This window comes from Equus caballus, chromosome X, assembly GCF_041296265.1.
Source record: "Equus caballus isolate H_3958 breed thoroughbred chromosome X, TB-T2T, whole genome shotgun sequence".
Classification (NCBI taxonomy): domain Eukaryota; kingdom Metazoa; phylum Chordata; class Mammalia; order Perissodactyla; family Equidae; genus Equus; species Equus caballus.
This window is the reverse complement of record NC_091715.1, coordinates 132012908-132039395: the sequence shown is the minus strand read 5'-3', so window position 1 is coordinate 132039395 and position 26488 is coordinate 132012908. Positions and strand designations below refer to the sequence as shown.

General features: G+C 44.7%; 1 protein-coding gene across 9 annotated transcripts in view; it reads left to right on the top strand.

Annotated features, from left to right (window-relative positions):
- Window positions 1–26488, top strand: part of FGF13 (fibroblast growth factor 13) — a 488885-nt gene that overhangs the window by 21638 nt on the left and 440759 nt on the right. For 3 of the 9 annotated variants that reach the window (XM_023634065.2, XM_023634068.2, XM_070258070.1), the window contains exon 2: window positions 1669–1881. In XM_023634065.2, the coding sequence (XP_023489833.1) occupies window positions 1833–1881 (49 nt within the window). In that variant the 5' untranslated portion in view covers window positions 1669–1832. Of the gene's footprint in view, window positions 1–16; window positions 521–850; window positions 1237–1668; window positions 1882–26488 lie in introns of those variants that run through there. The other 6 variants (XM_070258073.1, XM_023634066.2, XM_023634067.2 and 3 more) reach the window with 6 other exon arrangements.

Sequence of the window (26488 nt, the reverse complement as noted above, 5' to 3'; positions counted from 1 at the left end):
CTTCCGGGTATCGTGCGCCCAGAAAGGGCCATCACGGAAGGAAAGGGTTTTGCAGGACGCCCCAGGGCACCCTGTCCCCCCTTCCCTTTTCTTGGCTCCTTCTCCTTCCGCATCCACTCCCTCTTGTACAGTTTCTGAGCAGTTTTCCTTCTACTTCAAATCTTCAGGGACCTTCCCTATGTTTTGTGACTAGCGTGCCCCAGGCGACGTGTCCATCCCACTTATCCCTCTCCAGCACTCGCCCTCAGTCCCGCCTCATTCCGTTTGCCTGGGGTTGGCCGTCTTGAGCGGTGGGCACTCTTTGCGCCCAGTTTGCCAACCAGAGCGACCAGCCCTAGGAGGAGGGGCCTGCGTGTGGGGGTGGGAGGTGGCAGCCGCCACGGTCAGTTTCACTCTGCCCTAGTGACACCCAGATCCCAGCGCGCCCTTCTTACGGAGAGCCTGGCTATCTCAACTTGGGCGGCGGGCCGGAGGCGAGGACTCGCCGACTCCGGGACTGAGGTTCCACCGCTCAGTGCAGGTAGTTGCCCACAGCGGAGTCCCCAAAGTGTAGGTGGCCACCAGCGCGGGCCCGGGCAGCGCTGCGGGAAAGGCAGGCGCTGGGATCAGAGGGGATAACAGGGGCGGGGCGGGGGGCGCCAGGCTTTGATCTTGGCGGCCAACAGCGCGGGCCCGCTCTGGCGGCGCCCGCGGGCCCTGCCTGCCCCAGAGGGGCCGAGGGACGCCCGGCCGACACGCTTGCCCACTCTCCGCTGGGCTCGCCAGGGTTTTGCCAACCGGCGGCTGACGTCGGCGCGCCCCTGCCGAGCTCTCCTTTTACTACAGCCGGCAGGCGGCTTTGTGCGGCCCCGCCCTCGCCGGCCCCCGCCCCCCGCGTGCCCACACCTTGCCGTTTATATAGAAGGCGCCGCGGGGTGCGTTCGCGGCTCTCTGGGACCCGAGAGTTCTTTGGAAGGAGAGCGCGAGCGAGGGAGCGGGCGAGCTCCGAGGGGGTGTGGGTGTAGGGAGAGAGAGAGCAGGTAAGGGCCATCGGTTCCCGCTCCTCCGCCTGCGAGCGGCTCGCCGTCCCTTTGACAAAATAATAGGAACCTGAAAATTGATTAAACGGAAAGAGGCGACCCTCCCCTCTCGATTCTCCGCGGGCGAGAAGCTGCGCGGCTCTGCGGTGTAACAGGCTCACACGTTGCTCATCACATGTTCAAACATTTCCCTTTTGGAGAGGCTCGTTATTTTTAAGTGAATATTTTCGTCTTTGTTTTGATTTTTTTTTAGACCTTCCTCGGGGTTTTATTTTGATTGAGTTGGCGGCCCGCAGCGGATTGGGAGAGGCGGGGGAAAGCAGCCCGCCGGCGAGCGGGCAGCCCACCCAGGCAACTCCCCGCGCGGCCCGCGCCGGCCCGGCGAGTGGCCCGCGCGGAGCCCCGGGAGGCCGGCGGCGGGGCCGGGGAGTCGGGCCGTACCTCTCGGCGGCCCCGGGGGTTGCGAGCGCGGCTCTCTGCGGGCGGGCGGGCGGGTGGGCAGGCGCGGCGGGAGCGCCGCGCCGCGCCGCTTTGTCTCTTCACTTCTCGAGCTAGGCGAGCGGCTCCTCCCGCGGCCGGCCGCTCGGGCTCGCGGCGGCGGCGGCGGCTCCTCCTTCAGCCCTCTCCTTTCCTCCCCACTCTCTCGTAGGCAGCGGCGGCGGCGGTAGCGGTGGGGAAAAGCGGATTCCGCCCGAAGCCACACCAAGGGGAGCTCGCGGTCGCGACTTGCCGCCCTAAGCACTCTCCCAAGTCCGGCCCGCTCCGCGAGGACTTCCGTCTCCTGGGCGAACCCTGTCAAGCAAGCTGGGATCTATGAGTGGAAAGGTGACCAAGCCCAAAGAGGAGAAAGATGCTTCTAAGGGTAAGCCCGCCCGCCGAGTCCGCCTGCTTCCCCTCCCTTGTTTCCCTGGCCCCTCGCGTGCGCGCCGCCCTCCGGTGGCTCCCTTTTTCCCTCCCGGAGCCTAAGCTGCCCGTGACCTCTGCGACTCTGGGCGAGAAAGGGGGCGGGGGGTGCCGGGGCCACTGGGGGGAGGTCTGAGTTTGGACCACTTTCCCTCCTTCCTCGTGGAATTGTCACCCCGCGAGTGCCTCCAGCCTCTTCCACTCCCTCTCTGGACGCACCGTGGTGGCGCTGCGGGCAGCCGAAGCTGCTGCAGCTGGGAGCGCCGGGAACAGCGCTGCCTGCCACCGGCCGGCCGCCTGTCTGTACGAGTGCATGTGTGTGCGTGTGCGCGAGTGTGCATATGTGTGCTGCGCGGGTGCAACATGGTGACATACTCAGGAATCTGCCCCACTCTCAGAACCCAAGCTGGAATCCACCTTCAACCCTCTCTCCCCGCCCCCAATGCAAACAAAGAGCCTGGCCGAGAAGCAAAACCCCTCCCCCCACGCTCTTTTCCCCCTCACACCCTCTACTCCCCAACTCTCTACCCCTGCCCCCCGAGAAGGCAGGAGCTTGCAACCTTCGACACGCCGCGTGCAAAAGTGAGCAATCCCGGTGTCCCGGCGCCGCCCGCGCTGCGCCTTAGCAGCGCAGCCTCGCCAAGCCCCCGGAGAACAAAGGCTGTTGTCCCCTTGCCACTAGTGCCCAGCGGGAGCGGGCCTCCCAGGGAGGGGACAGTCCCTTCCCTCCGCTCTCTGGGGTTCAGCCACCTGGCCCGGGGCACCCGCTGCCCGTCCCCCGGACTGCGCCTCTCGGCCTGGGGCCTCCCACCGGCGGGTTGGCGCGGCGCAGCCGAGCTGAGCTCAGGCTGGGGAGAACTCAGAAGAAGGAAGGGGCGTCCCCGCTGGCCCCCGCCAGTCCTAGCCATTGCCTTGCTAAGACCCGGCTTAGATCCGGAATGTAAACTAGAGACAGCATTCTTGGAGACCCGGGTGCAGAGGGAGGCACAGAGAGGGGGTGTGGTAGAGCAGTGGGGAAATGGCAGGTGCCTTAGGAGCAGGTGTCCGGAATGGCCACAGTGCAGACGCTGGATGGGGCTGGACCAGCCTTGAGGGCCCCAAGCACGCTGAACCGCAGCGACCCACGCCGAGTCCATGCTGCAGAAGTGGTGCTGCGGTGGGGGGAGCCCTAGCTTTCGTTCACGGGGCCCCAATTCCTCCCTGAGCCCTGGGGCCCCCTTCCCTCCCACTCATCTCCCTATTCCTTTTTCTCATCTCCTCCTTCTCGCCTCTCCCCATCTCTCAGAGCTTTCTTTCCCGGGAGATTCTAGGGCAGCGCCAGCCCTCCCCCGCGGAAAGTTGTCAAAGTCTTCAGCTCAGGGCCTTTATCCTTGTTTCTAAATGGAGCTGTTTCTCTTCCAACTAGGCGAAGCGTTGACGAAAGGCTCAGGACGTTTCTGGGGGGTTTAGATCTGTTGTCCTAACGGTCAGTGTTGCCACCAGCCTGGCTCAAGGCTAGAGTTCAGCCTCTTCGGACCACTCACACCCGCTGGCTGTTGGAGGTGCACAGATTAATTGAAACAGTCACTTGGAAAGTAGAACTCTTGCTACACATTTCCAGAGCTTTCCTAATTGTAGAGCCTCTTAAACAGGCATTTACATGATGAGAGAAAATGACTTCAGGGTCGTTAAAAGGTTTTGTTTTCCATTGAGGGCCCAGAAAGGTAATGCAATTGAAGATTGTAGCACCAAATTGATCTAGGCAAGTGATTCACCTTCTGCATCTGGGAGTATTTCAAGTTTGTTTCTGGAAGTTTGGTTCCTGATTTCCATCAGGTGGTTACTTAAGGTCTATTTCAGGCTACCTTTGGGAGGACTCTGAAACCAAATTCATTCGCAGAAAAGGAGTTTCTGTTTTAGGAATATAATTTGCAATTGTCCAGAATGGAGTAACAAGTTTGGAAACATTAGGACAGGTTACTGTAACTCATTAATGAAAATTTTTACTAGGCGTATGTCATAACATTTTCTTATGTTGATTAACTTACCACGTTTGAAACCAAATACTTCTCTGTAGGAATTGTGTAATTAGCATTTGGAATTATGGTTGTAATTAGAATAAATTAAAGAAATTTTATAAGGCAACTTGTAAGATGGGAGTTTACTTTCCTGAGGAGATGGGAATCTTATGGCTGCTAAGAGCAGGAGTCCCATTTCTGCGTTTCTGTTGGTTGTTGAATTTAGAGCATTTTCAAAATAGTGAATGCCTAATAGTCCTTACTATCTTCTCCTTTCAAGTATGTTAAAAATCTTATGTGGTTAAATTTTAAAAACTTGTTATGTTAGAGATGAAAGATACCAGCTATATTTATATTTTTAACCAATAAAGTTTATTGAACATATTCATGAAGTTTGGTTATTTATAAATTTCCCACATATAGGTCATTTTTGAAATTTTTTTAAGCTAACAGACTCATGAGCACACTCCTTGCAGCATAGCAAGATATAGCATTGAACATTTAATAGATACTTTGAATATACACACATTTAATTTTGAACAGTGGTGTGACAAATGATTGAATCAAGTCAAATAATTTAGTAACAGTTTGAATGAATTTCATAATCTGTTTTCAGAGCCTACTGCTCGTTGAAATTCAGCCTCCCACCCCATCATTTGGGGTTCATGCCCACAGCCTATCATAACTATATAGAAGATTATCATAGAATACAGTGTTTCTAGAGTTTTTAAAGCGTAGAAAGTAGGTAATCGGTAAGCTAAATTGTGCTGCTTAATGAAATACGGCTTGCAGAGCATATAAATTGCTGATTGTCTTTTAAAATGATGTTTTCTTCAATTCCTTGAGGTTAAGACCACTGAAGGACAGTGATCTTTTCAATAACCTTTTCAATAATGTAGCCAGGCAAGATTGTCTGTCCCCTTTGAGAGGGAGGGGATATTGATTCTGTTTAAAGCTATTAAAATGGCCTCATGTGCAGCAGATCACTTTTTGTGTATTTATTTAGGCTTGGCATAAACTTTTTTTTTGCATAAACTTTTAACTTCGTAAATGTGTATATAGGATGGGGCACTCAGCTCCTGAACAGGAGGACTTATTTCCATTTCAGGGAAGAAAAAAGCAGAACATTTGTTTGTTGAAGCAGATACTTGCTTAGCTTTGACTCACTCTTCTCTACCTTGTCACATAAGATCTTTTCAGCAGTTCTCTGTTGGAAAAGCACTCAGTCAAGGGCTTTGTCTGGTTTACTGCAACTATGTTCCTGTGGCATTTGGAAAACCTGTAGCCTGCTACAGATAAAACCAAATCATTTCTGGATTGAGTAAAAGTGCTAGCCACTTTTTGATTTCAAAACTCATTTGGTTTGTAGCTACCTGTTTGGAGATGGGTGTGTTTTTTCAACCACCCTTTTTCCTTGTGCTTTCCTTGTCAGAGAGCCATCACATGCAGGCAAATTTTAAGGCCTTGTGGGCTGTGGGTTCTCTTGCTGAGATGGCTGGCGCTAGTGTCAGGCTGGGCTTATGCTGGCTGCTGGTGATGGACGACAGTTCCATGTATAGTCCAAGAAGGCAGCCACTTGCACAGCTGTTGCTATAATGGATTGCGGTGCCCACATGCATTTATGGCCACAGCTCATTTTGTGCTCACTTCCTGGCCTTTTCCAATAGCCTCTCTAACCATACCTAACAAGGACAGGGCATTGTGGTCAGCCAGCATATTGAGTCTTGAACCTTGAATGCTATTCCAAAAGATCATCTTGGTCTTGGTGGATTACTGTAATAGCTTCTGTCAAGTGTCTTTCTCAGGCTTGGGCCAGGCGAAGCAGGTGTTTGGAGGTATTTTACCCACAAGAAATCATGACGTTGGTGACCTCTTATTAAAAACTAACAACCATAATCTACCTATTACTCATGTAGGGACTTGTTTTTTCACCTTGTGAATAAATCATCATGGACCAGTGGTTTTATGGAGGGTCATAAACCCCATATTTTCTTCTCTCCTGAAGATGGTGATCACAGCCTGGGTGAGGAGGTGTGGCCAGGGAGAGCTCTAATCAGAAATGTTAGTCTGTTCTGGCAGATAGCTGCAGAAAATGAGTGCACAATGCCCCCAAATCTTCTTCATTATTATTTCTAGTGGTGCGCAGCTTCTTTATTGGCAGAGGCTGAAGCTAGAGGCGGGAGCAAGTTGGGACATGGGCTAGGGGTACTTTATCTTCTCCCTTAGTATTGTTTCCTCTAAGTCTCTTTCCAGTACAGTTCAAATTGTTAAAAGGGGTTAGGATGCTTCCTTGGGCTGGAGATGTGGGTAAGGTTGGAGTGGGAATGCATGTGGGTTGGGGCCTGGGTGAGAAGGAGAAAGTGAGCTTTGGGGTGAAGGAAGGGGTTGAGATGCTTGCCTAGGGCAGGGAAATGTATGATGGCCTTGAGAACAGGCTTGGAACTGGGGAGAGAACTGGAATCAGGGTTTGGGTGGTAAGCTGGAGGGCTGATATGTGAGGCAGTGAGTAAGGAGATGAAACTGTTAACATTCCAGGTCTCCTTGCAGCTGTGCTGTTTTATGTTCAAATCAACTCCTCATTCTGGAATTACAATCAACACAGAACAACCGGAATGGGAATGTGTTGAACAGCCTTCAAATATATCCAATAAAAAGGCTTTCTAGTGTCTGCCTCATTATGGCTTATATTTTTGGAGTTGAGAAATTTGAAAGAAATAGAAAATAATTGCCAAGATTAAACAATTCAAGGAGAAAAAAATGAATTGAAGTACCGCAGGTGGAGGAGAATCCTACATGTCTGTTACCTTGTTAAGCTTAACATGATCTTTGAAATCTGTGAAGATTAGCCACATAGTATGGTTTTAGCAATTAGTAGAGAAGACAAACGCCTGCATAAATTGTTGTCTACAGTCACTGATTTACGTTTCCCTATCCAGAAGGCACGTTAGCACAAGGGTTTCTCAGCACAGGCCGAGGAGAGGATTTCAGGCTCGTTGTTCTTTGTTATATGGTTCATCTTAGTCTTCACCACTTCTCACCAACTCAAAATGTAGCTTATCTATTTGTGATACACCATTTCTACAAACTCACTTGAATCAGATTTCTGACATTTTTAAACGTGGCATTGGATCACTTTGGTAAAGGCTATTATTTTGATAAAACATTTCTTAGGGGTGTGGATTTCAGGGTAAATGCATTAATTTCCTAAAGAAAGTGAAATAGTATATAGTAATCATTATGGCCACTACTCTAGCCTGCAGGTCTAATTTCTCCTTGAATTGGACGGCCATTTATTCTTTTCTAAAGCAGTGTTTTCCAGGGTATTAACCCTGAAAATGGGGGTTTTATATTAGAGTAGAGATAAGTTCTTGATTCTTGGGGCATCATGGCAATATGAAGGACTGTTTTATTAAGGATCTAGGTTTGTAATACACATTAAGCCTAAATGACAATTACTGTATGTTGAGATTACTGTAAAACAGTCCTCATGCCCTACTTATGCCTCTGCCCCCTTGAAATTACTTTTAGCATTGATTTCCAAATGGAAATGGCATTAGTGTCACTGGCTAATGACCTTCCCCACAGGCAAAGGCCAGAGGGTAGTAGGTGTCCTTGCTGATTCATTTGAACTCTGGCAGCACCCTTGGCTTCTGTTGGTGTAAGGTTTGGGCTGACAATCTAGGGGATGCGGTAGGGTTGGGCTGAATTGGGCCACTTGCTTGGCCTAACTGCTGTGAAGCCTTCTGCAGAGACCTCAGATTTAGTTTGGGCAATCACTATTTAGTCCAAAGGAATTCAGTTGTACGTGTCTGTTCTTCTTTCTGGACCCTGTCAGTAGGGTCTGGGATGACAGATGAAAATTGGTGAAAGGCAGACCTGGCCAGAGGCCACATTAGAAGAGTTAATTTTTAGAAAAATAATATGAACCCAATTTCTTTTTTTGTAATTGAAGATTATACACAGTAACATGCACAAATCTTAAGTATGCATCTCAATGAATTTTTTTTAAAGATTTTATTTTTCCTTATTCTCCCCAAAGACCCCCGGTACATAGTTGTATATTTTTAGTTGTGGGTCCTTCTAGTTGTGGCATGTGGGACGCCGCCCCAACATAGCCTGATGAGTGGTGCCATGTCCGCGCCCAGGATCCGAACCAGTGAAACCCTGGGCCGCTGAAGCAGAGTACACGAACTTAACCATTCAGCCACGGGGCCGGCCTGCGTCTCAATGAATTTTGAGACATGTTTACACCCGTGTAATCAGCACCAAAATCAAGATATAGAATATTTTCATCACCCCAGAAAATTGTCTAATGTTCCTTTCTTGTCATTCCTCCTTCAAAGGCAACCACTATTTTGATTTCTGTCATCATATTTTAGTTTGTCTGTTATTGAATTTAATATGGATGGACTCATGCAGAATGCACTCTTTGTTTCTGACACCTAGCCACCTTCCTTTCAGCACACTTCCTTTCCCAGTTGACACCCCTTCTCCTTGTCTTGTCCTCTGGTTTCTTGGAAGACCCCCACTCTGCCCCACACTAGGGCACTCAACAGGGTCTTGTACTTGGCAGGCCCATTTGTTGAATGATCTAGGCAAGGTAGGGAATTCCTTTAAGCAGGGGTATGTTTTATTCATCATTTAATAACAATAACAATAATCATAGTTATTTTGTTATTATAGTAGCTTCTAAACTATTGAACACTTACTATTTACTAGGCATACATTATTTTCACATATATCTCATTTAATCCTCACGACAGGCAAATGAAGTAGCAATTAATATTTACGGACTTTAGAGATGAGAAAATTAAAGCTTGGAGAGATTATGTAGCTTGTATGAGGTCACATAGCTAGTCGGTTCCAAATCACAAGGCTTGGCATTGTGGTAATCAATAAATGATTGGTGAATGCATGTGCCATGCACTTATCAACTTGTTGGTCCTGTGCTATATTAATTTCCAGTTTGTTGTCATGTCAGAAAGCTGTGTGTTAGAGAAAGGCTGTTAGTGACTCATTGTGGCTTAATCTGATAGATGCCTAGGGATATTTACCTTTTAACTAAGTGTTGCCAGAGGTTTAACCCAAAGGAATTAATGTCACTGGTTGGCTTTCTGACACCTGGATAGGTTGGGGAAGTAATTTTCGTTGGGCTCCTAAAAATAATAGTTTTTCTGAGCACAGACTATTTGCCAGGGATTTGACATGAAATATCTCATGAAATCTTCATAACAATCTATGGAGGATAGATATACATACTATGTACTATTATTCCTATTTGACAGATGGAAAAACTGAGTCTCAGAGATTGAGGCCCTCTGGAGGTCACTCAGCTAGCAAGATGGTGGAGTGAGGCTTTGAGCCAGGTTTGACCAACTTCAAATCCACCTTTTAACCACTATGTTATACTGCCTCCCTAGGCAACACAGTTGATTCTCTTCTAATCTAGGTTTGCACAAAGACACATTACTTCCCCTTTGCCAATGTGGGCATGACTAGGAAGAGTGCACCTATACATGCATGATAGCTCCAGGGCTATGGTATTTGTGCAGCCTAACAGATCTTTTCTTGAGTGAACTTTTCTTGAGTGACTTTTCCGTACCGGGCACTGTGCTGGGCCTGAGCGTACAGAGATGAAAGAAACCCAGTACTGGCTTAGGGGAGCCCTTTCCTTCCTCTTTGGCCTGGACATTCTGACATCTTACTTTCCAACATGCATCTCCCCTCACTTGGCCGTGACTATGACTTTCAAGATTTCAGCATCTGTCACTTTGAAAATAATGGTACTTTTTTCCAGAATGTGTCTGGGAGCTTATTTCACCCGTGTTCTGAAGATTACACTTCCTCTTAATTCACTGCTGGGTAAAACTCCCAATTGTTTATTTTTTCCCCCCATTACATGGCATATGCTTTCAGTCTGTCTCTCATCAGAATCATATGTCTCATTTCCCTTTTCTGTCTTTCTCTCTCAACTCCATTCTGTTCTCCCTCCCTACCCCTCTTCTTTTCTCCCCCCTCCTTTTCTTGCCAACAGATGCCAGTGGTTTCCATTAACCAAATGGGGTTCCTTAGGGTGTGCTGGGCTCACTGGAGGATTCTTATTTCTGGATTTTTCTCCCTTGATAGCTATATTAACTTCAGCGAAAGAAGTGTTGTGTCGTCGTCCCCACCCCCACCCCCGTCTTAACGTGTAGCCCCATGGAAGAAGCTTACGCTTTTCACTACTCATTATATAACTCATTTTAAATGGAAAAATAAAAAAGTGCGAGCTTTATTTTTTATACTATTTATGCTGCCTTCAGTTAGATAATATTTCCAAAAATATATCTTAACAGAGACACACGCCTTGAAGGAACATATTAATTATAGTTCTCAAACTTAGGAATCATGTAGTGTTTCTCTGGGCTGCAGAACCTATGTTTAACAGCTGTAATTAACAGTGATGGGTCTATTGCATGGTTATAGGTAAGTTTAATAACAAACTTGAAACCCAGATCTCAGAAATCCCTCCAAATTCTGTAGATAGCGTTTCTACTTCTCTTGAGCTGGGCTTGGTAAACAGATTGAGTTCTTAAAATATTTATCTTGCTGTTAAAAGTAGAAATAAACAACCTAAAGAAGGCGGGCTGAGTGCAGTTCTTAAATATGCCTGTAGATATTTTCAGTCTTCTTTCAACCATGACTTCGAAAGTATTGTGAATTGACCTGCTTACTTTGTCTTTGATTCTCTATGTGTATGCACGCCTCTCCCCTTGAGGGGTTTATTGAACATTAGGACTTCCAAGAGCTCTTGGATTTGCGCGTGGTTTTCAGAGCTCTGGGAACAAGGTGAACTATTCTCCTGGAAACAGGGCCGGGCGCTCCTCGATGCTCTCAGTCCAGGGAGCATTTGTTTCCGACTAGCTGGGACCCAGACGGTAGCGCTGAACGGTCTGGTTAACCAGCGTCCCTCGGTCGCCGTGGATCTGGCAGGCGGGTTTATTACAAACCTCAGTGTGCTCAGTAGCCTCGTGATGTGGCGGCTGCCTAAAAAAGAAACACGGAAAAGTTGTGTCACCGAAGGTGAAACTTGGCGAAGAGCTGCTCGGTGCTGGGCATGACAAAGCTCCTTCCAGGCGACGGCGGCCAGCGGAGGGCTGTGCCGGCTTGCCCTGGACGCCCACGACCCAGCCCGCTTGCATGGGGACGCCGCAAAGTGAGCTGCGGCCTGGGCAGGGCGCGGGCGCGGTGGCTGCGGGCGGGGTAGGGTTCGAGCGCTCTGCTCTGGTGCAGCCCGCGGCCTCGCGGTCTAGACCGCGGGCGCTTTGCAGCTGGTGGGATGCAGCGTTAAGATGGTGGCGGCCTGGCGGGGCGAAGGAGCAGCCCCCCTCCCCCCCCAGCCATCGAGGCGTAGTGGTTCAGCATACACCTGACCCACCCACTGGGCGCCTCAAAGGCAAGCACAGAATGCCGATTCCAATCAAAGCGTTGAAGTCAGGGCTTGGCCAATGTTTGCTTTCTCTGTCTTCTGGTCAATGATAATTCGGTTTTAGCTGTTCGAAAACCTGGGATGCATCTTAAGCAGAACGCTGAGGGCCGTTTTGAATTTGTGTGCTTTTATATTACTTATATGTTTCATTGCATCAGTTTTTTTTCAGGTTACAAAAGAATGCATGTTTACCGGGGGCAATTTGGAAAATCATAAAAGCCTAGAGAAGAAAATACCATCCAAGGGTTCCACTCCCAGGTCAACTTTCTGAGATTTTCCTTCCAGTCTTTTTTTTCTGAATTTTATAATACACACATATACATGAGTAATTATCTTTAAGTGTAGGATCGTACAGTATATGCTATAACCTCTTTTTTCTCAACATGTTAGAATGTTTTTCTATCTCATTAAATAATCTTCTGCACCATCATTTTTAGTGTGTGCACTGGGTGTGGACTTGGGGGTAACAAAAGAGAGAGCTGGTGATTTTGTGCCTGTGGGTGTGAAAGGTTTTTCTGTACTGCCTTGAGATCCTTCTCATTGGGTTCCACAAACATTATTAATATTTTATAAATGTACATATATGAATATGTGCATATATAAAGATACATATATGCATGTATAAGTTGTAAATATAAAGTTAAATGCATATAGACAAATGTGCCTATGTCTAAATAAATACACATGTAAGTATGCTCAGAATAAATCCTGAAAAAACATACACCAAAAGGAATCTCTGGGTGGTTGGCTTATAGAATATTTGTAGTTTGTCTTTTATTTGTATCTTCTATTTTGTCTATAGTAGACATATATAATATTAATGATATAGTAAAAAGTAACATAAATAGTGCTCACGGATTATCTTCAAACATTTCTGCTCCAGCTCCCACCATTCCTTGATCTGGAATGCTCTACCTATTATTTCTACATTTTATGATCCTTCATGTCCAAGCTTAACCCACATCTTCCAAGAAGCCTCTCTCCCACCCTTCCCATAGGAGCCGCTTGCTCCCTGCGTTAGGCTTCTGGGTTACGCATCTGGCGATATCCATGGGCTACTTTGGATAAATCTCATGAATAACTTTTTACCTGCTTATGTTTTACCTCCCCAATTAGACTGTAACCTCCTCAAGGGCCATTTTCACAAAACAGATGCTCAAAAAATGTGTTAATGAACCACAATGCTCAGCATCCTTCCTGGGTTTCTTTAAATGCTCCTGTACCTTTGAAACTCCAAACCATACCACAAGCCCTTAGAATGACAACAACATTCTGTCAGGATTTAATATTGCTAATTTAATTTGGGGTATAATTTCTACTTAACAGTGGGCCATCTTCCATATAAAAGTGGCTACATGGTTAAAAGCATGGCTTTTAGAGACTTGAGTTCACATCTCAGTTCCTCTAGTTATTTGCGATGTGATCTTGGGCAAATAACCTTTCTAAGCGTCTCCAAAATGGAGATAGTTACGTTTATCTCACATGCTTATCTTAAAGGTGAAATAAGATAGTGTATGGGAAAAAACCATCAAAGACAGTGCCAGCTACATAGAATTTGGCCAATGGTGATATTGAAAATATTATTAAAATAGTAGCGATTTTCATATTGATTATTCAAGTTAGAGGCTTCTTGTTAGCAGGCCTGTTGGCCATAGAAATGAATCTATAGATTCACACATCTTCCAGTCATACTCCAATTTAGTGGATTTTAAAGATTTTATTTTTTTCCTTTTTCTCCCCAAACCCCCCCGGTACATAGTTGTATGTTCTTTGTTGTGGGTCCTTCTAGTTGTGGCATGTGGGATGCTGCTTCAGCGTGGTTTGATGAGTGGTGCCATGTCCACGCCCAGGATTCGAACCAATGAAGCACTGGGCTGCCTGCAACGGAGCGCACGAACTTAACCACTTGGCCCCGGGGCCAGCCCCCAATTTAGTGGATTTTAGTTATGCTAATTCATGTATTGATTAACTCACCCATTAATTTACTCAGTAAATATTTATTGAACCTTCTATGTGAGAGCTACTGCTGTAGACACTGAGGATACAGCAGTGAGCAGAACAGATAAACATCTCTGCCTTCATGGAGCTGGTATTTTGCAAGTTTTCTTCGAGGAACCAGACTTTCAGTGCACGAAGCACTCTGCTTCATGTTGGGGGCTTGTCAAGCAGTGAGTGACCTGTTGCCTATCATGGCCATCAGGGCCCTGGCCAGGCCAAACTACCAAGGAGGCGGCCTGGGTAGAATCGAACGTGGGTTATTCATCTTCAGTCCAGGGACCCCTAGAGCTGAGGTTGCTGAATCTGCTTGGGCATCAGCATCACCTCCCACCACCTACATTCCCACCATGAGAATCTGATTCAGTAGATCTGGGTGCGAGCCTTAGGAACCCCAATTTTTAAATAAATCTCCTTAAGTGATTCTAATGCACAACCAGTTTAGGGACTTAATGCCCCTGAGCAGTGTTTCTCATGCTTTCCTGCAGTTAAGAATCACCTGTAGGATTTCTTAAAAAAATAGGCTGCCTGCTTCTGACCAGCTGAATTTAGAATTTTAGGAAGAGAGTTTGGTAATTTGAATTATAAACAAGTGTCTGGGTGATTCTTATCATCAGGCAAGTTGGGGAAACATTGTCCTAGAGACATCAAATGACACCTGGAAATTATGTGTAAATCTGCATTTTTCTGGTGCATGGGGTTCATTGCTTTCAACAGATTCCCAAAATGTTAAGTGAGGTGGAGCTCTGAGGTCTGTGCCCAGCGTTGTCAATGAACTGTGTGCTTTCCGTCCTCAGTTGTCTCATGGGTTGAACTAATTAACCTCTGAAGTCCCCCAGCTCTACTCATTTTCCACATGCAAATGTTCTGTTTGGAAGCCTCCTTTCTCTCTTTTTACTCCTCTTTTCTCTCTTATTGACAATCTCACCTCCATCCTTCCTGTTGCTGCCTTCTCTTTAGGAGAAAATGGGGAAGGAAGAGAATTTCAAAGCCTGGGCGCTTCCAGAGAGGGCAGGGCTGAGAGGGAGCTTTGGGGAACCATCTACAGCTGGCAATCCCAGCACAGCTGTTAGAATGGCAGAGATCAGTGCTCAGATATTTTGACCCTTCTGGTGGCTTGAAGCTTAATGGATCTTACTGTGGGTAGGATAAGGGGGTGGGAGTGGGACTTCTTTTGTGATGTCCCTTTGCCAGTCCAGAGCAGTGGGCAAGGGAGTTCTCCTTCTTGGACACCACTTTCCTGCCTGTATCTGGCAGGGGCGGGGGTTGGAGTTTGAGGGGTTGGGCCAGGCCGGCGTGCACCCCTACCTCTTCTCATTCTTCAGGCACCAAGCACTGTCCCTGTAATTGGTTTCTGACCAATCAAGTGCATTGACCTGTTACTGCTAGTTACTTTGAGTTATAAATGGTTTTTATTTCCTCTGTGGAGTGGGGGGGAGGGGGGGAGTTCAGGCTGTATAGAATGACCTGATTTGTATCACAAGAGCCTTTGGGACTTTGACAGATTTCACCATTTAAAAAACACACAGCTTTCTCCCTCCACCCCACTGGACATAAAAGCAACCTTTGAATTTATGGAACAAAGTGCATGTCTTTAAAGGGCAGCGTGCACAGAAAGGGAGGAAAGGGAAGTAAGACAGTTCATCCTCTTTTCTGAGGCCATTGTCTCCAGACAAGTGACAAAACTGGATACCTTGAAAAATCTTGTATTGATTTTTAGTGCAGAAGTATCTCTCTAGGGTCTGAAAAACCTAGTAGAAGATAATAAACTTGTTCCCCTGCCTTTGAGCCGGAAGTTGAGTTGCTTAGTTTACATGGCTGGAGGAAATGAGAGTGGTTGCTCTATTTGAGAGTGAGATTTTGGCCAGGGTGCCTCTGTCTCGACCATATTGTATGTAGGTGAGACTCCATTTAAGAAGGCCTTATATACACAGATCGGACTCAAGTGGTGAATGGGGAGGTAGTTGCAATATTAAAGGAGTTGTTGCCTTATGAAAAGTTTTTCTTTTAATAGCATCTCTCTGGTGTATCTGAATATTTCTTTAGGGATCAAGGATTACTTGATTTAAAAAAAAGAAATAAAAGCCAAGCCTAGGGGCCTTTTGTTGAAGCATTTGGGTTTCCTGCAATACTAATTATAAGCTGTTGCTCAGAGTGGTTGTTTTCCCCTCTCAGGTTGTTTTTCAAAATTGTGTTTTTTTGTTGTGGTTTTTACCACAATACAGCATAAAATTTACATTTTAATGATTTGTAAGTGTACAGCTCTGTGGCATTATGTTCACTCATATTGTTCTGCAGCCATTACCACCATGCATCCTAGGTTCTTAATCACAAATTATAATGACTGGAAGGGACCATAATAACCATTTGATCCAACCTTCCAGTTACAGAGAAGAGGGAATCAGGCTCCCAGAGAGGCACTGACCTGCCCAGGGTCGTAGAGCAAGTTAGTGGCAGAGGCATAGCCGAGTGCATCTCTAGGTGACCACACTGATAGATTCAGGCAGATAGCCTTCTTTACTGGTAGCACGAATCAAGGAGTGCCATAAATATTTAGGATGCTCCTCTGATTTTTTTTAATCAAGTAAGCAACCACTCATGATTTAGAGCCAGAAGGTCCTTCAGACACCATCTAGTCCAATTTCCTAATTTAAAATATTGGCTCTATTTGCTGTTTCTAAATCCAAATCGAACTACACAAAGATGCTAACATTGTAATTTCTAAAATCCAGGCAAATTCTTCTCCAGCCTTCCTTCCACTGACTCCATGACATGCCATGGTTGAAACCAGGTCCTTTGTGGGTGGCTGTTATTAATAAGCTTTCCTTGGGATGTTTACAGTATCTGCTGTGACCTAAATAAGATTGCTTGTATTGTGTTTCCCCCACAAAGGCAAGAACAGTTTTAAAAAGTGTTCATCTCCTCTAATACCGTTGTATTTACACACGACTAAAAGAACTGAAGCATTGCATTTTTTCTTATTTATGCATTAGATGAGAAAATTTTCATTAGATAAAGTATGTCTACATAAGTCGAACATTTGGGGCCTTTGTGTACCATAACCACTTTATTTTGGAGTAGAAGTTCATGACAATGTACCATGTAGCATTATATCATGATCTTTTAAATTTTTTTACATTTTATTTCTAGTTGTCATAAAATGCACATAACATAAAATTTACTGTCTTAATCATTTTTTTGTGTGTGGAAGATTGGCCCTGAGCTAACATCTGTTGCAAATCTTCCTCTTTTTGCTTGAGGAAGATTGTCCCTGAGCTAACATCTGTGCCAGTCTTCTTCTATTTTGTATGTGGGACACTGCCACAGCATGGCTTGTTGAGTGGTGTGTTGGTCCATGCTGGGGATCCGAATCCAGGAACCCTGGGCTGCTGAAGCAAAGCATGTGAACTTAAACACTATGCCACTGGGCTGGCCCCCATCTTAACCATTTTTAAGTGTGTAGTTCAGTAGTGTTAAGTATATTTACATTGTTGTGCAACCAGTCTCCAGAACTTTTTCATCTTGCAAAACTGAAACTCTATACTTATTAAAAAAACAACTCCCCACTTACCCCTCCCTTCAGCCCCTGGCAAGCACCATTTGACATTGTGTTTCTATGAGTTTGACTACTTTAGGTACCTCATATAAGTGGAATTGGACAGTATTTATCTCTTTGTGAATGGATTGTTTGACTTAACATAACGTCTTCAAGGTTCATCCATGTTGCAGCATTCATCAGAAATTGCTTCCTTTTGAAGGCTGAATAATATTCTATTGTATGTTGTTTTAGTCAAGTTCTCCAGAGAAACAGAACCTAGATAGATAGATAGATGGATAGATAGATAGATATAGATGTAGAGAGAGATATAGGTATAGATATAGATATAAGAAGAGATTTATTATAGGAATTGGCTCATGTGGTTATGGAGGCTGGGAAGTCCCATGATCTTCCCTCTGCAAGCTGGAGCACCAGGAAAGCTGATGATATATAATTCAGTCTGAGTGTGGAGGCCTGACAACCAGGGGAGCTGATGGTATAACTCTCAGTCATAAGATAAGTCCTGAGGTGTCAGGGCTGGTGTAACTCCCAGAGTCCAAAGGCCCAAGAACCAAGAGCTCCCATGTCTGAGGGCAGGAGGGGATGGACATCCTAGCTCAAGAAGAGAGAGAGAGAATTTGTCCTTACCCCACCTTTTTGTTCTACTTTGGCTTTCAATGACGACATTGGTGAGGGTGATCTCACTTACTCAGTCTACTGACTCAGATGTTAATCTCTTCCAGAAACACCCTCATAGACACAGAGAAAATAATGTTTTACCAGATATCTTGGCACCCTTTAGCCCAATCAAATCGACACATAAAATTAACCATCACATATGTATATACCACATTGTCTTTATCCATTCATCTGTTGATGGACACATGGGTTGCTTCCACCTCTTGGCTATTGTGAATAATGCTGCTATGAACATGGGTATTGATCCTTTAAAAAAAAATAATGGGAGAAGATGTTTTAACATACTTGGTTTGTTTCCTGAATCTTTAGTTGTAGGTCATCAAAATAGAATGGGGAATAAAGTGAAGGAGGAGCCCCAACCATCAGAGACCTAAAGTACCGAGGTGTTAATTCAGTGACTTGCAAGTTTCAGAATCACAAGCAGAGAGAATAGAGCTTTTCTTAGTTCTCTTAGGTCTATATATTGTTTATAGTGTTTTTTTGTACACTTATTTTTTTGTAGAAATAATGTAGTTCCTTTAAGATAGCTTCCCTGACCCTTCATCCCTGCGTTTGGAGTGGATCGTGCCTTCCGGTGCCCTTTGCAATTTATTTCCATTTCCCTTTTGCTTTGTATGTCTCTCCCACTATACTGTAAACTTCTTCAGCTCAAGGACCCTGTCATTCATCTCTGGTTTCCCAGTACCTAGGACAGAGCCTGGCCCATAAAGCAATGCAATAAATGCTTGTTTGAATAGAAATTTGACTCATTCTGTCATTTGGAAAATTTTAACTTCCTAGTTAGTCTTGGAACAATCTGACATTTTTATTTGTTTTTCTCTGCTGCTTTTATGTGTGAGACATAGCTTATGTTCAGGAGCACAAATTAGGTTTAAATATGTGGTGATTACGTTTTTTTCTCAATCCTTTATGGGGGGTGGGAGAAACATTTGCTGAACACTCGGCATCAAATAGGGGAAATAGCTAAGCCTGGACTTCAGTTTTGATTTATGTAGGCCCCTCTGAGCATCTTCACTGTGGACTCTCTCCCCTCCCAGCCACCTCCAAAGACGGTGTGCATAGGTGTTGTCTGTGGCTTTGGGTTGTGCAGCCAGTGCTGTGAGTGCTGTATTTGGATCAGGACACTGATTTCTCACTCCATGTATTGGCTTCTAAGCCTTGTTTTTCATGCCCCCTGCTGTCTTCTGAACCCTCCCTAACATCTTTATGTGTTTCCAGAAATAGAAATCTCCCAAAGTGGACTCCAGTTTCTAGCAAGGCCCCTAGCAATGTTTAATATATTCTGTTTCCCAGTGATGAGCAGAGAGCGTGCAGATACATTTATTTTCAGGTGATAGACGACACTTTAGAAACACATGCCTGAGAATCTGGACACCATTCCTTCAAAGAGCACCAGCCATATGGCAGGCTCAGTGCCAGGCACTGGGGAAACACTGATGAGGAAGAGAGTCCCTGTTCTTGCTCCCAGGGAGCTGACAGTGGGAGAAATAGACAAGGAAGCAGTACCTGACTGGGGAGGATAGAGAGCTAGGGAAGCTCACAGGAAAGGGAACTGACCGAGTTGTGTGGTAGTAGCAGTGGGAACATTAACCTGACACCGGAAGGATGAGTAAGGGTTTGTCAATTGAGAGGGAAGAATAGTGTCCCAGAAAGTGGGAACAGTATATGCAAAGGCTGGGAGATGAGCGAGAACATGGCTTACTTAGATGACGGAAGGAAGTTCAGTATCCTAGAAGAGTGAGTCACCTTAGTTACATGGACAGTCCTTGCATATGCCAAATTACGCCACTTCATTTCAGTGGACATTCTCATTGATTCCAAATTTTAAGCAGGGATGTCAAAAATACCATTTCTCCCTGCATTAACAAGCAGGTTCTCTGACTGGAAGAAATATATGAAGAGACAAACTACTCAGAATTTAGGCTCAATGATAATTTAATGTACATATTTAAATGCCTACTGTGAACAAAACCATGGGATGCTATCCTTTTAAATGAATAAAACATTAAATTTTAAGTAGAAGCCTGTTGTTGTTGTTTTAGATGTTGTTTATCTTTTGCTGCCTAAGAGGCTTTGGAGTTTTGTCAGTTGTGGGCTCCATGATCAGAAATCCATATATGTGTGTGTAGTGTGATTTTTTTTTTATTGATAACAGGAGTAAGAGATAACCTCTTAGCTATTCAGAATATGGATCGTTTAGCAGTCAGACACTGCCAGTCCAGGAAGCAGCTTAATCAACTTTATTCATACAAAAGTACATAGTCATATGGCTAGTATTAATAGGTCATGAATTTTTATTCAGTCAAAAAGACCGTTGATATTTAACAGATAATATCATTCTTGAGAGCTTGGGGTATAGTCAGGCATGACTCAACTCATTTCTGACTCCAAGTTATATCACTCGTGTTGAATCTCAGCCTTGACTTCAGCAGTCTCATGAAGGTAAATTTGCTTTCACAAATATTGCCCAAATGCTGCCACATAGAAATTTCAGGATAGTTCCATTCATATCACTTATTCATTCATTGAACATGTCTTGGGTGCTAGCTCTGTATCAGGCTTGATTCTAGATGCTGGTGATACAGTAAAGCTAACAAGCTCTAGATGGTCTCTGCCTTCATGGGGCTCACAGTCTACTGAGGAAGACAGACGAGGAAATAGTCGATTGGGATAAACACAGTGTGAGTGCTGCTCTAATAGGAGAAGCCCAGGGAGCTGCGCAAGCCCAGAGGAGGGCAACTAACCCAGCCTTGAAGGGTCAGGGATGGCTTCCTGAGGAAAGACGTGTTTAACTGGGATCAGAAAAGTGAGGAGCTGGCTGGGTAAAGAAGAGAGGGAAGAGAATTTCAAGTAGAAGGAACAGCACATCTGAAGACAACAAAATGGGATTAATGGAGGGGGAAGGAAGGGAGAGGGAGAGAGATTGCAAATAGAAGTGTAGATGTGAATAACTGAGCAACACTCCTTATGGCTAGAGAGGCATGAGGTCCACCTGGTGCAGTAGGCAAGGGCCAGCACACAAAGGCCTAAAGGGCTTTGTCTATCAGGGTGAGGAATTTGAATTTCATTTTAAATGCATTGGGAAGCCTTTGGAGGGTTGCATGGTGGGGAGCCCTGTTATATGTACATTTTAAAAGCTCTGGTTGGCTCGGAAAGCAGTGAGAAAGTTGATGCAGTGCTGCAAGCTTAGACTCAGGAGGGTAGGAATGCAGATGGATGATGTCTAAAGGTTTGAGAGCACCCTTCAATGGTTGGAGGAGATTGGGTTTAATGCCAATAATAACATGAGTGGCACATTGATATCGCATTTCATTAAGGGGGAGAGAAGAGTCAAGAATGGTGACTCTCAGGTTTCTGGAATCCAGTTCCATCTCTAGCACTTTTAACTGTGTGATTGGGCAATATCACTTCTCCTGTCTGCATCTCTTTTTCTTCCTCTCTTAATTTTCCCTAATATGATTGTAGACCCATTTTCACTGGTGATTCATAACGACCCTAGTATCATTTACGTCTAAGGTATATAGGAGACTGCCAATAAATATTGGTCAAATAAATGAACTGACATTAGTCAGTCCCCTCTCATTCCTTATGTAGGTACATTTCACGGTTAGGTGCATATTAGCATACTCAGTCTCTGTTATCTGGAGCTTACTGCTTGGAATATTATTTTCAAATGAGGACTGAACCAGTCAAAAGTGGAAATCAAACCTTAGAGTAAGTGTGGTGTAGTGGTCCCCGTATTGGACTGGGACTTGAGAACTCAGGTTTTATTTTCTATTATGCTGTTATCTTGCCTTTCTTTATTTAATGCAACAGAAAATCACTTAAGTACTTTATATCAATATTTATGTCTGTAAAATGTAGATGATAATGCCAGATCCTGACTTAAGTGTTAGAGGTGCTATTATTAACAAAATAATGGCTTTTAAGCATCTGGTGTTTATACTACATCACTCCCCTAAGAACTTAAGGGTGGTTAGCATTGGGGGTGGGCTGATGCAGAGAATAGAAGCCCCTGAAGAGCTTTCTCAGAGAATCTGTGTCCTGACTCTACAGCATACATTGTGCAGTGGGGGAGTAGGCTGGACATGCTCACTGGGGTGCTGCTGTCTGGGGAATTCCTCTGCTCGCTCCAGGGGAAGAGACCTCACTCTACGCAGTCTTGTGCAACATGGTCTTCTCTTGTTTCAGAAACACCAAACATAACAGCCAAAACTACAACTGGTAAGACCCGATCCTAGTTAAGGGGAATGTAGGTATATTGCTGTTGCTGTTGCTCGTGACGAAGGCTAGATTTTAAGGTCAACACTGTAAGTCAGACTGCTTTGGAATCATTGCATCAGGGGATTGGTGTTTTCTGAGTAATAGGAAAACTGGTATTCTATAGTGGGTTGAAAGAGATACTTTATTATGCACAAGTGTACAAAGTCATAGGAAATTCTAGCTGGCAAAATTTTACAGATTTCATGATTTTGCCATAATGAATAGTTACCACAAATTTTAAATGTTCTCATTTTTTTAGAAAGTAGTTACTACTGGAGTGGTTGGGCAATTGTCACAATGTACTCAGCGTACCCTTTCCCCATAGTGCAACGTTGGCTCCTATGGGATTTATGAAATCTGTATCATTGAGTCTGATTTAATGAGTTTTGCTCCAGTGCAAAACAAAGTTAATACAGGTACTGCCCAGGGCCAGTTTCAACTGTGCATGAACTAGAACTAAATGGTTTACATTCAAAGCTATAATAGTGACAGTTGTCCCAAGAAAGTGTCCTGGAATATGCATTTGAGTGCTTTCTCTGAAGATGATCATGTTAAGTCAAAAGTGTATTAGCAAACATAAACAAATGAAAAAGGTTGTTCATTCTGAAATAAGATTTAAAGTTTAAATGGGAAATTTTTTTTCAATTTTGAAAGGAAGGATTTTTCATATGACATTTCATTCAACAAATATTTATTGAATACCCACTGTGCCAGCTACTCTTCTAGACATAGGTGATGCAGCAGTGAATAAAACTAAAATCTCTGCCCTCCTGGGCTGACATTTGTGTGTGAGTGTGTAGGAGGGGCATACAATGAACAAAATATAGGTAAAAATGTAGATTATATGTCATCAAGTGCTATGGAGAAAAATCCGAGGATGTGTGTGGTGGTGGGAAATGGCTGCAGTTTTGCATGTGGCGGTCAGGGATGGACTCACTAAGATGACATTTGAGGAAAAACCTGACAGACAGCCATGCAGATATCTGCGGGGAGAGGATTGCCAACTTTTCCGTGTTGCCTGGGGGAAGAAGCAGAGTATCCAAGAATAAAAAAATATTACCCAGAAGACAGGCAGTCAGAATTGTTTTTTACTGAACAGGAGTGAAGTCCTTCTTTTTGCATTCCTGTATGAATTCTGCAAGGCAGAATTTCAAATGCAGTCTGCAGTTATTTGAATCTTGAAAGTGCACGAACAGCTTTTTTTATTGCATTCTCTGAAATTTGTGTATATGCATACACATAACATTTGCACGTACTAAATTGGTCTGTACCCACATATATACCTGCTTTCGTGTTGAAAACTACTTGCTGACTTGTGAATGCAAGCATGCCAAATTTTCATTTACACAAAAGAAAGCATGAACCATTCTGATATCTTGGAAGAATGAGCATCTCCCTGGTATGGAGGTTCAGCGTGAGCTGCTTTGGACCATTTCACTCCTGAAACTAGGAGGGAGTATCAGTGAGGTAGAGCAGCCTCTCCTGAGGACCTGAAAGGGGCGGGTGAGAGCAGTGTTGAACCACTTGTATGAAGTAGTGAGTGAGTCAAAGTCAGGGGGAGGAGAGGTTCTTGTTCAGTATCTGTTGTGGGTTAGTGTTAGGACAGTAGATGCATAGGCTCTTTCTCTCTCTCTCTCCGTGGTGCTGTGCTTAGCTTAGCCTTAGCCCTTGCCACTTCCAGATAGATGAGGTGGGAGGACCCACTAGGTCTGGAAGAGCAGAGCTGATCCTACAATGGGAGGGCCACAACCTCAGAGTGAAAACAGTGCTCTAGCCTCCCTTGGACAAAATCTGGGCATTTGATTACTCTATCTTTGGCATATCCTGCCTGCTGATTGTGTGCAAATAGATGGAGCCTCTTTGGAGTGGATCTGTGCTAGGACGAGTAGCTGATGTAGTTGGGAAAGGGCTGCAGGTTGACCTCCCCCCTCGTCTTCAGTTAAGTGCTCATTTGTTATATAAACATTTGAATGGGGTAGTGAGGAAGGAGGGAACTGTGTGTATTTATGGAAAGAGGACAGGGACTGGGTGCCCGTGGGCGAGCTTCCTAGTCTCGCTGGGTCTCAGTTTTGGGAACCTGTGCAATGAGAGTGATAATATTAAGCACCTACCAGGCTTGTTGGAGAAAAAAACAAGACATGATATGTGAAAGCACTTGGCATAGCACTGTACATGTAAGTGCACTTTTATGAATGAATAGACTTGCTTTGCCCTAGAAGGCCTTTATTGGAGGAAGATTGTTCAGTCATACAAAGGACACACAGCCTTTTGTTAGGGCATTCTCCCAAATTAACATTATTCACATTTGAAATTACATGTTGGGTTCCTAAGATTTCATCACCCAGAAAATTTCATTTTGATGCCTTCCTCACCCCACCCCAAGGGAACATGTGGACAATTTACTATTGACAAATAAAAGATAATGTACTGTGAAAGTGACGGGCCTGAATCAGCAGGAGTGCTTGCATTTCTGTGACCTTGCTGTCATTCAGTGATGGAAATATTATAAAATGTTTAATACTATATATACTAGAACAATACACAATTCCCAAAGAAGCAACCTCATGACACTTCAATTTATTTAACATAAAAGACTGATGGCCCTATTGAAATTCAAAGATTGGAAGTTTTTCAGTAAGGACAATTTAAAATATTTAGGATATGCCTTCCAGTATCCCCTTTCCCTGAGCTTTACCCTTTCATATTTGAGCTAAGACATCTCTGAGACTGCTGACTAAAGTCACTTTTGCTGTGTGGGCCTTCAGCGTCTCATAATAAAGAGGCAATATGATATAGTGGTTAAGGATAGAGAGTTTGTGCCTTAATTTTCCCATCTGTAAAATGGGAATAACAATAGTGCCTGCCTCACTGGGTTGTTGTGCAGATTAAACCAGTTAACGTATATAGCACTTAGAATAGTGACAGACACATAGTAAGCATTATATAAGTGTTTGCTACTATTATTATTACTTAAGTCCTCATTACTGCAGTTATTGGCCTACCGTGCCTCTGTCTAAAGCAAAAGTCTGAATAAAGTCTGGGTTCTGCTAGAGAGGGAAAAGGGAGTAGTGAAAGAATTCTGTTCAGTAAATACCTAACAATATCTGCCACAAATGCTCTTTCCGACCTCATCCACCTGGAAGAGCCATTCAGGTCCCTTTAACACTCAGTTCAAACATCCACCCTTCCTACCTTCCCCACCCTTCTCTCTACAGGTAGTGGATAATTCCCACTGTAATCTGAGCACTTTATCAAATAATTTCCTGGATTATACCACTTATCATACTACATTATATTATCTCTTTATGGGTCTATCTCTCTTACTAGACTGTGGGCTCCTTGGGGACAGGGACTGGTGTAATTCAAGCACAGTGCCTTGGTACACAGTGTATGTTCAATTTTGCTTCTGGAGTGGCTGACTATAGCTGGGCAGGTGGTTTCTCTTTCAGGCCTGTCCTTCCTTGTGGTCTCTGCCTTCGCCACAAGACTAGAGTAGAGCTAGCCTCAAGTGGCCTCAATTCACTGCCTGGCTCTACAGTGGGCAGCTGGATAGCTGAATGAGGTGGTCATCACAAAAAAGGTGGACCATGGTAGTTGCTGGGGCAGAAAGGAAGACAAGAAGCAACTAGAATGAGGGTACATCTCTACCGTCCTGGTCACTGCTCTCTATACTTCACTCCAGCTAGACTGAGCAGCTCCAGGGCAGGGCTGGTATCTCTATGCCCTGTGTTGCCTCTTCTGAGGCCTTCCCAGGGGGCCCCCAGGCAGACCTAGCTTGCTCCTCCTGTATGTTCACTGCAAGGTGAACATCTCAGTTAAAGAACTGATTTTATTGCCTAATGAGTAAACCTTAATAATACAGAAATCATGGTTTTTTTGCCTGTCTGCTCCTCACCAGACTGTGAGCCACAAGGGGGCAGGGATTCTGTTTTTTGGGTCTGTAGAGCAGCCTGGGGTAAGTGGTTGTTACATGAGTAAACGAATAAGGGACTCATTTATCTTTCTGATACTACTTCAGCAATCTGTCCAAATGCCATTGAAAAGCATATCTTATTACTTGTTTATCAGACATCTTTTCTGCTTGTTCCGACCTTTAGCAAACCGTGGAACCAGTCTCTCACTTGGCACCTGGCACATAGGAGGGGTTCGGTGATTGGCTGTTGAGTTGAATGATACCTGAAAGCAGCACGGATATAGAGTACTTCCACTTTCTGGGTGTATTTGGTGTCAGGAATATAGATCGGCAACCTACAGCGCAGTAGTCCCTGGGGGAGGGAGGCAGTGTGCCAACCTGTGTCGTTTAGAAGTGGTAGGGGTAGTAACCGCACACAGTCACACAGTCACCAGCTAAATCAGGCAGCCCCTTGCACACCGTCTTCAACTGCATCTTAAGTTGTATATACAGCCCATTGTAATACTGATGCACATAAAGTGGCCAAATCATGTTTGAGATCCTCTACTTGAGAAATTAAGGAAGCACATGGTATCTGTTAGAATGAGTTCTTTCATCCAGAGAGAAACAGAACTAAGAACAAAATTAACCCCCTGTTATTTCAGAAAACTCAATTTTAAGGATTCTGGATGATAGAATTTTTGCAATGACCAC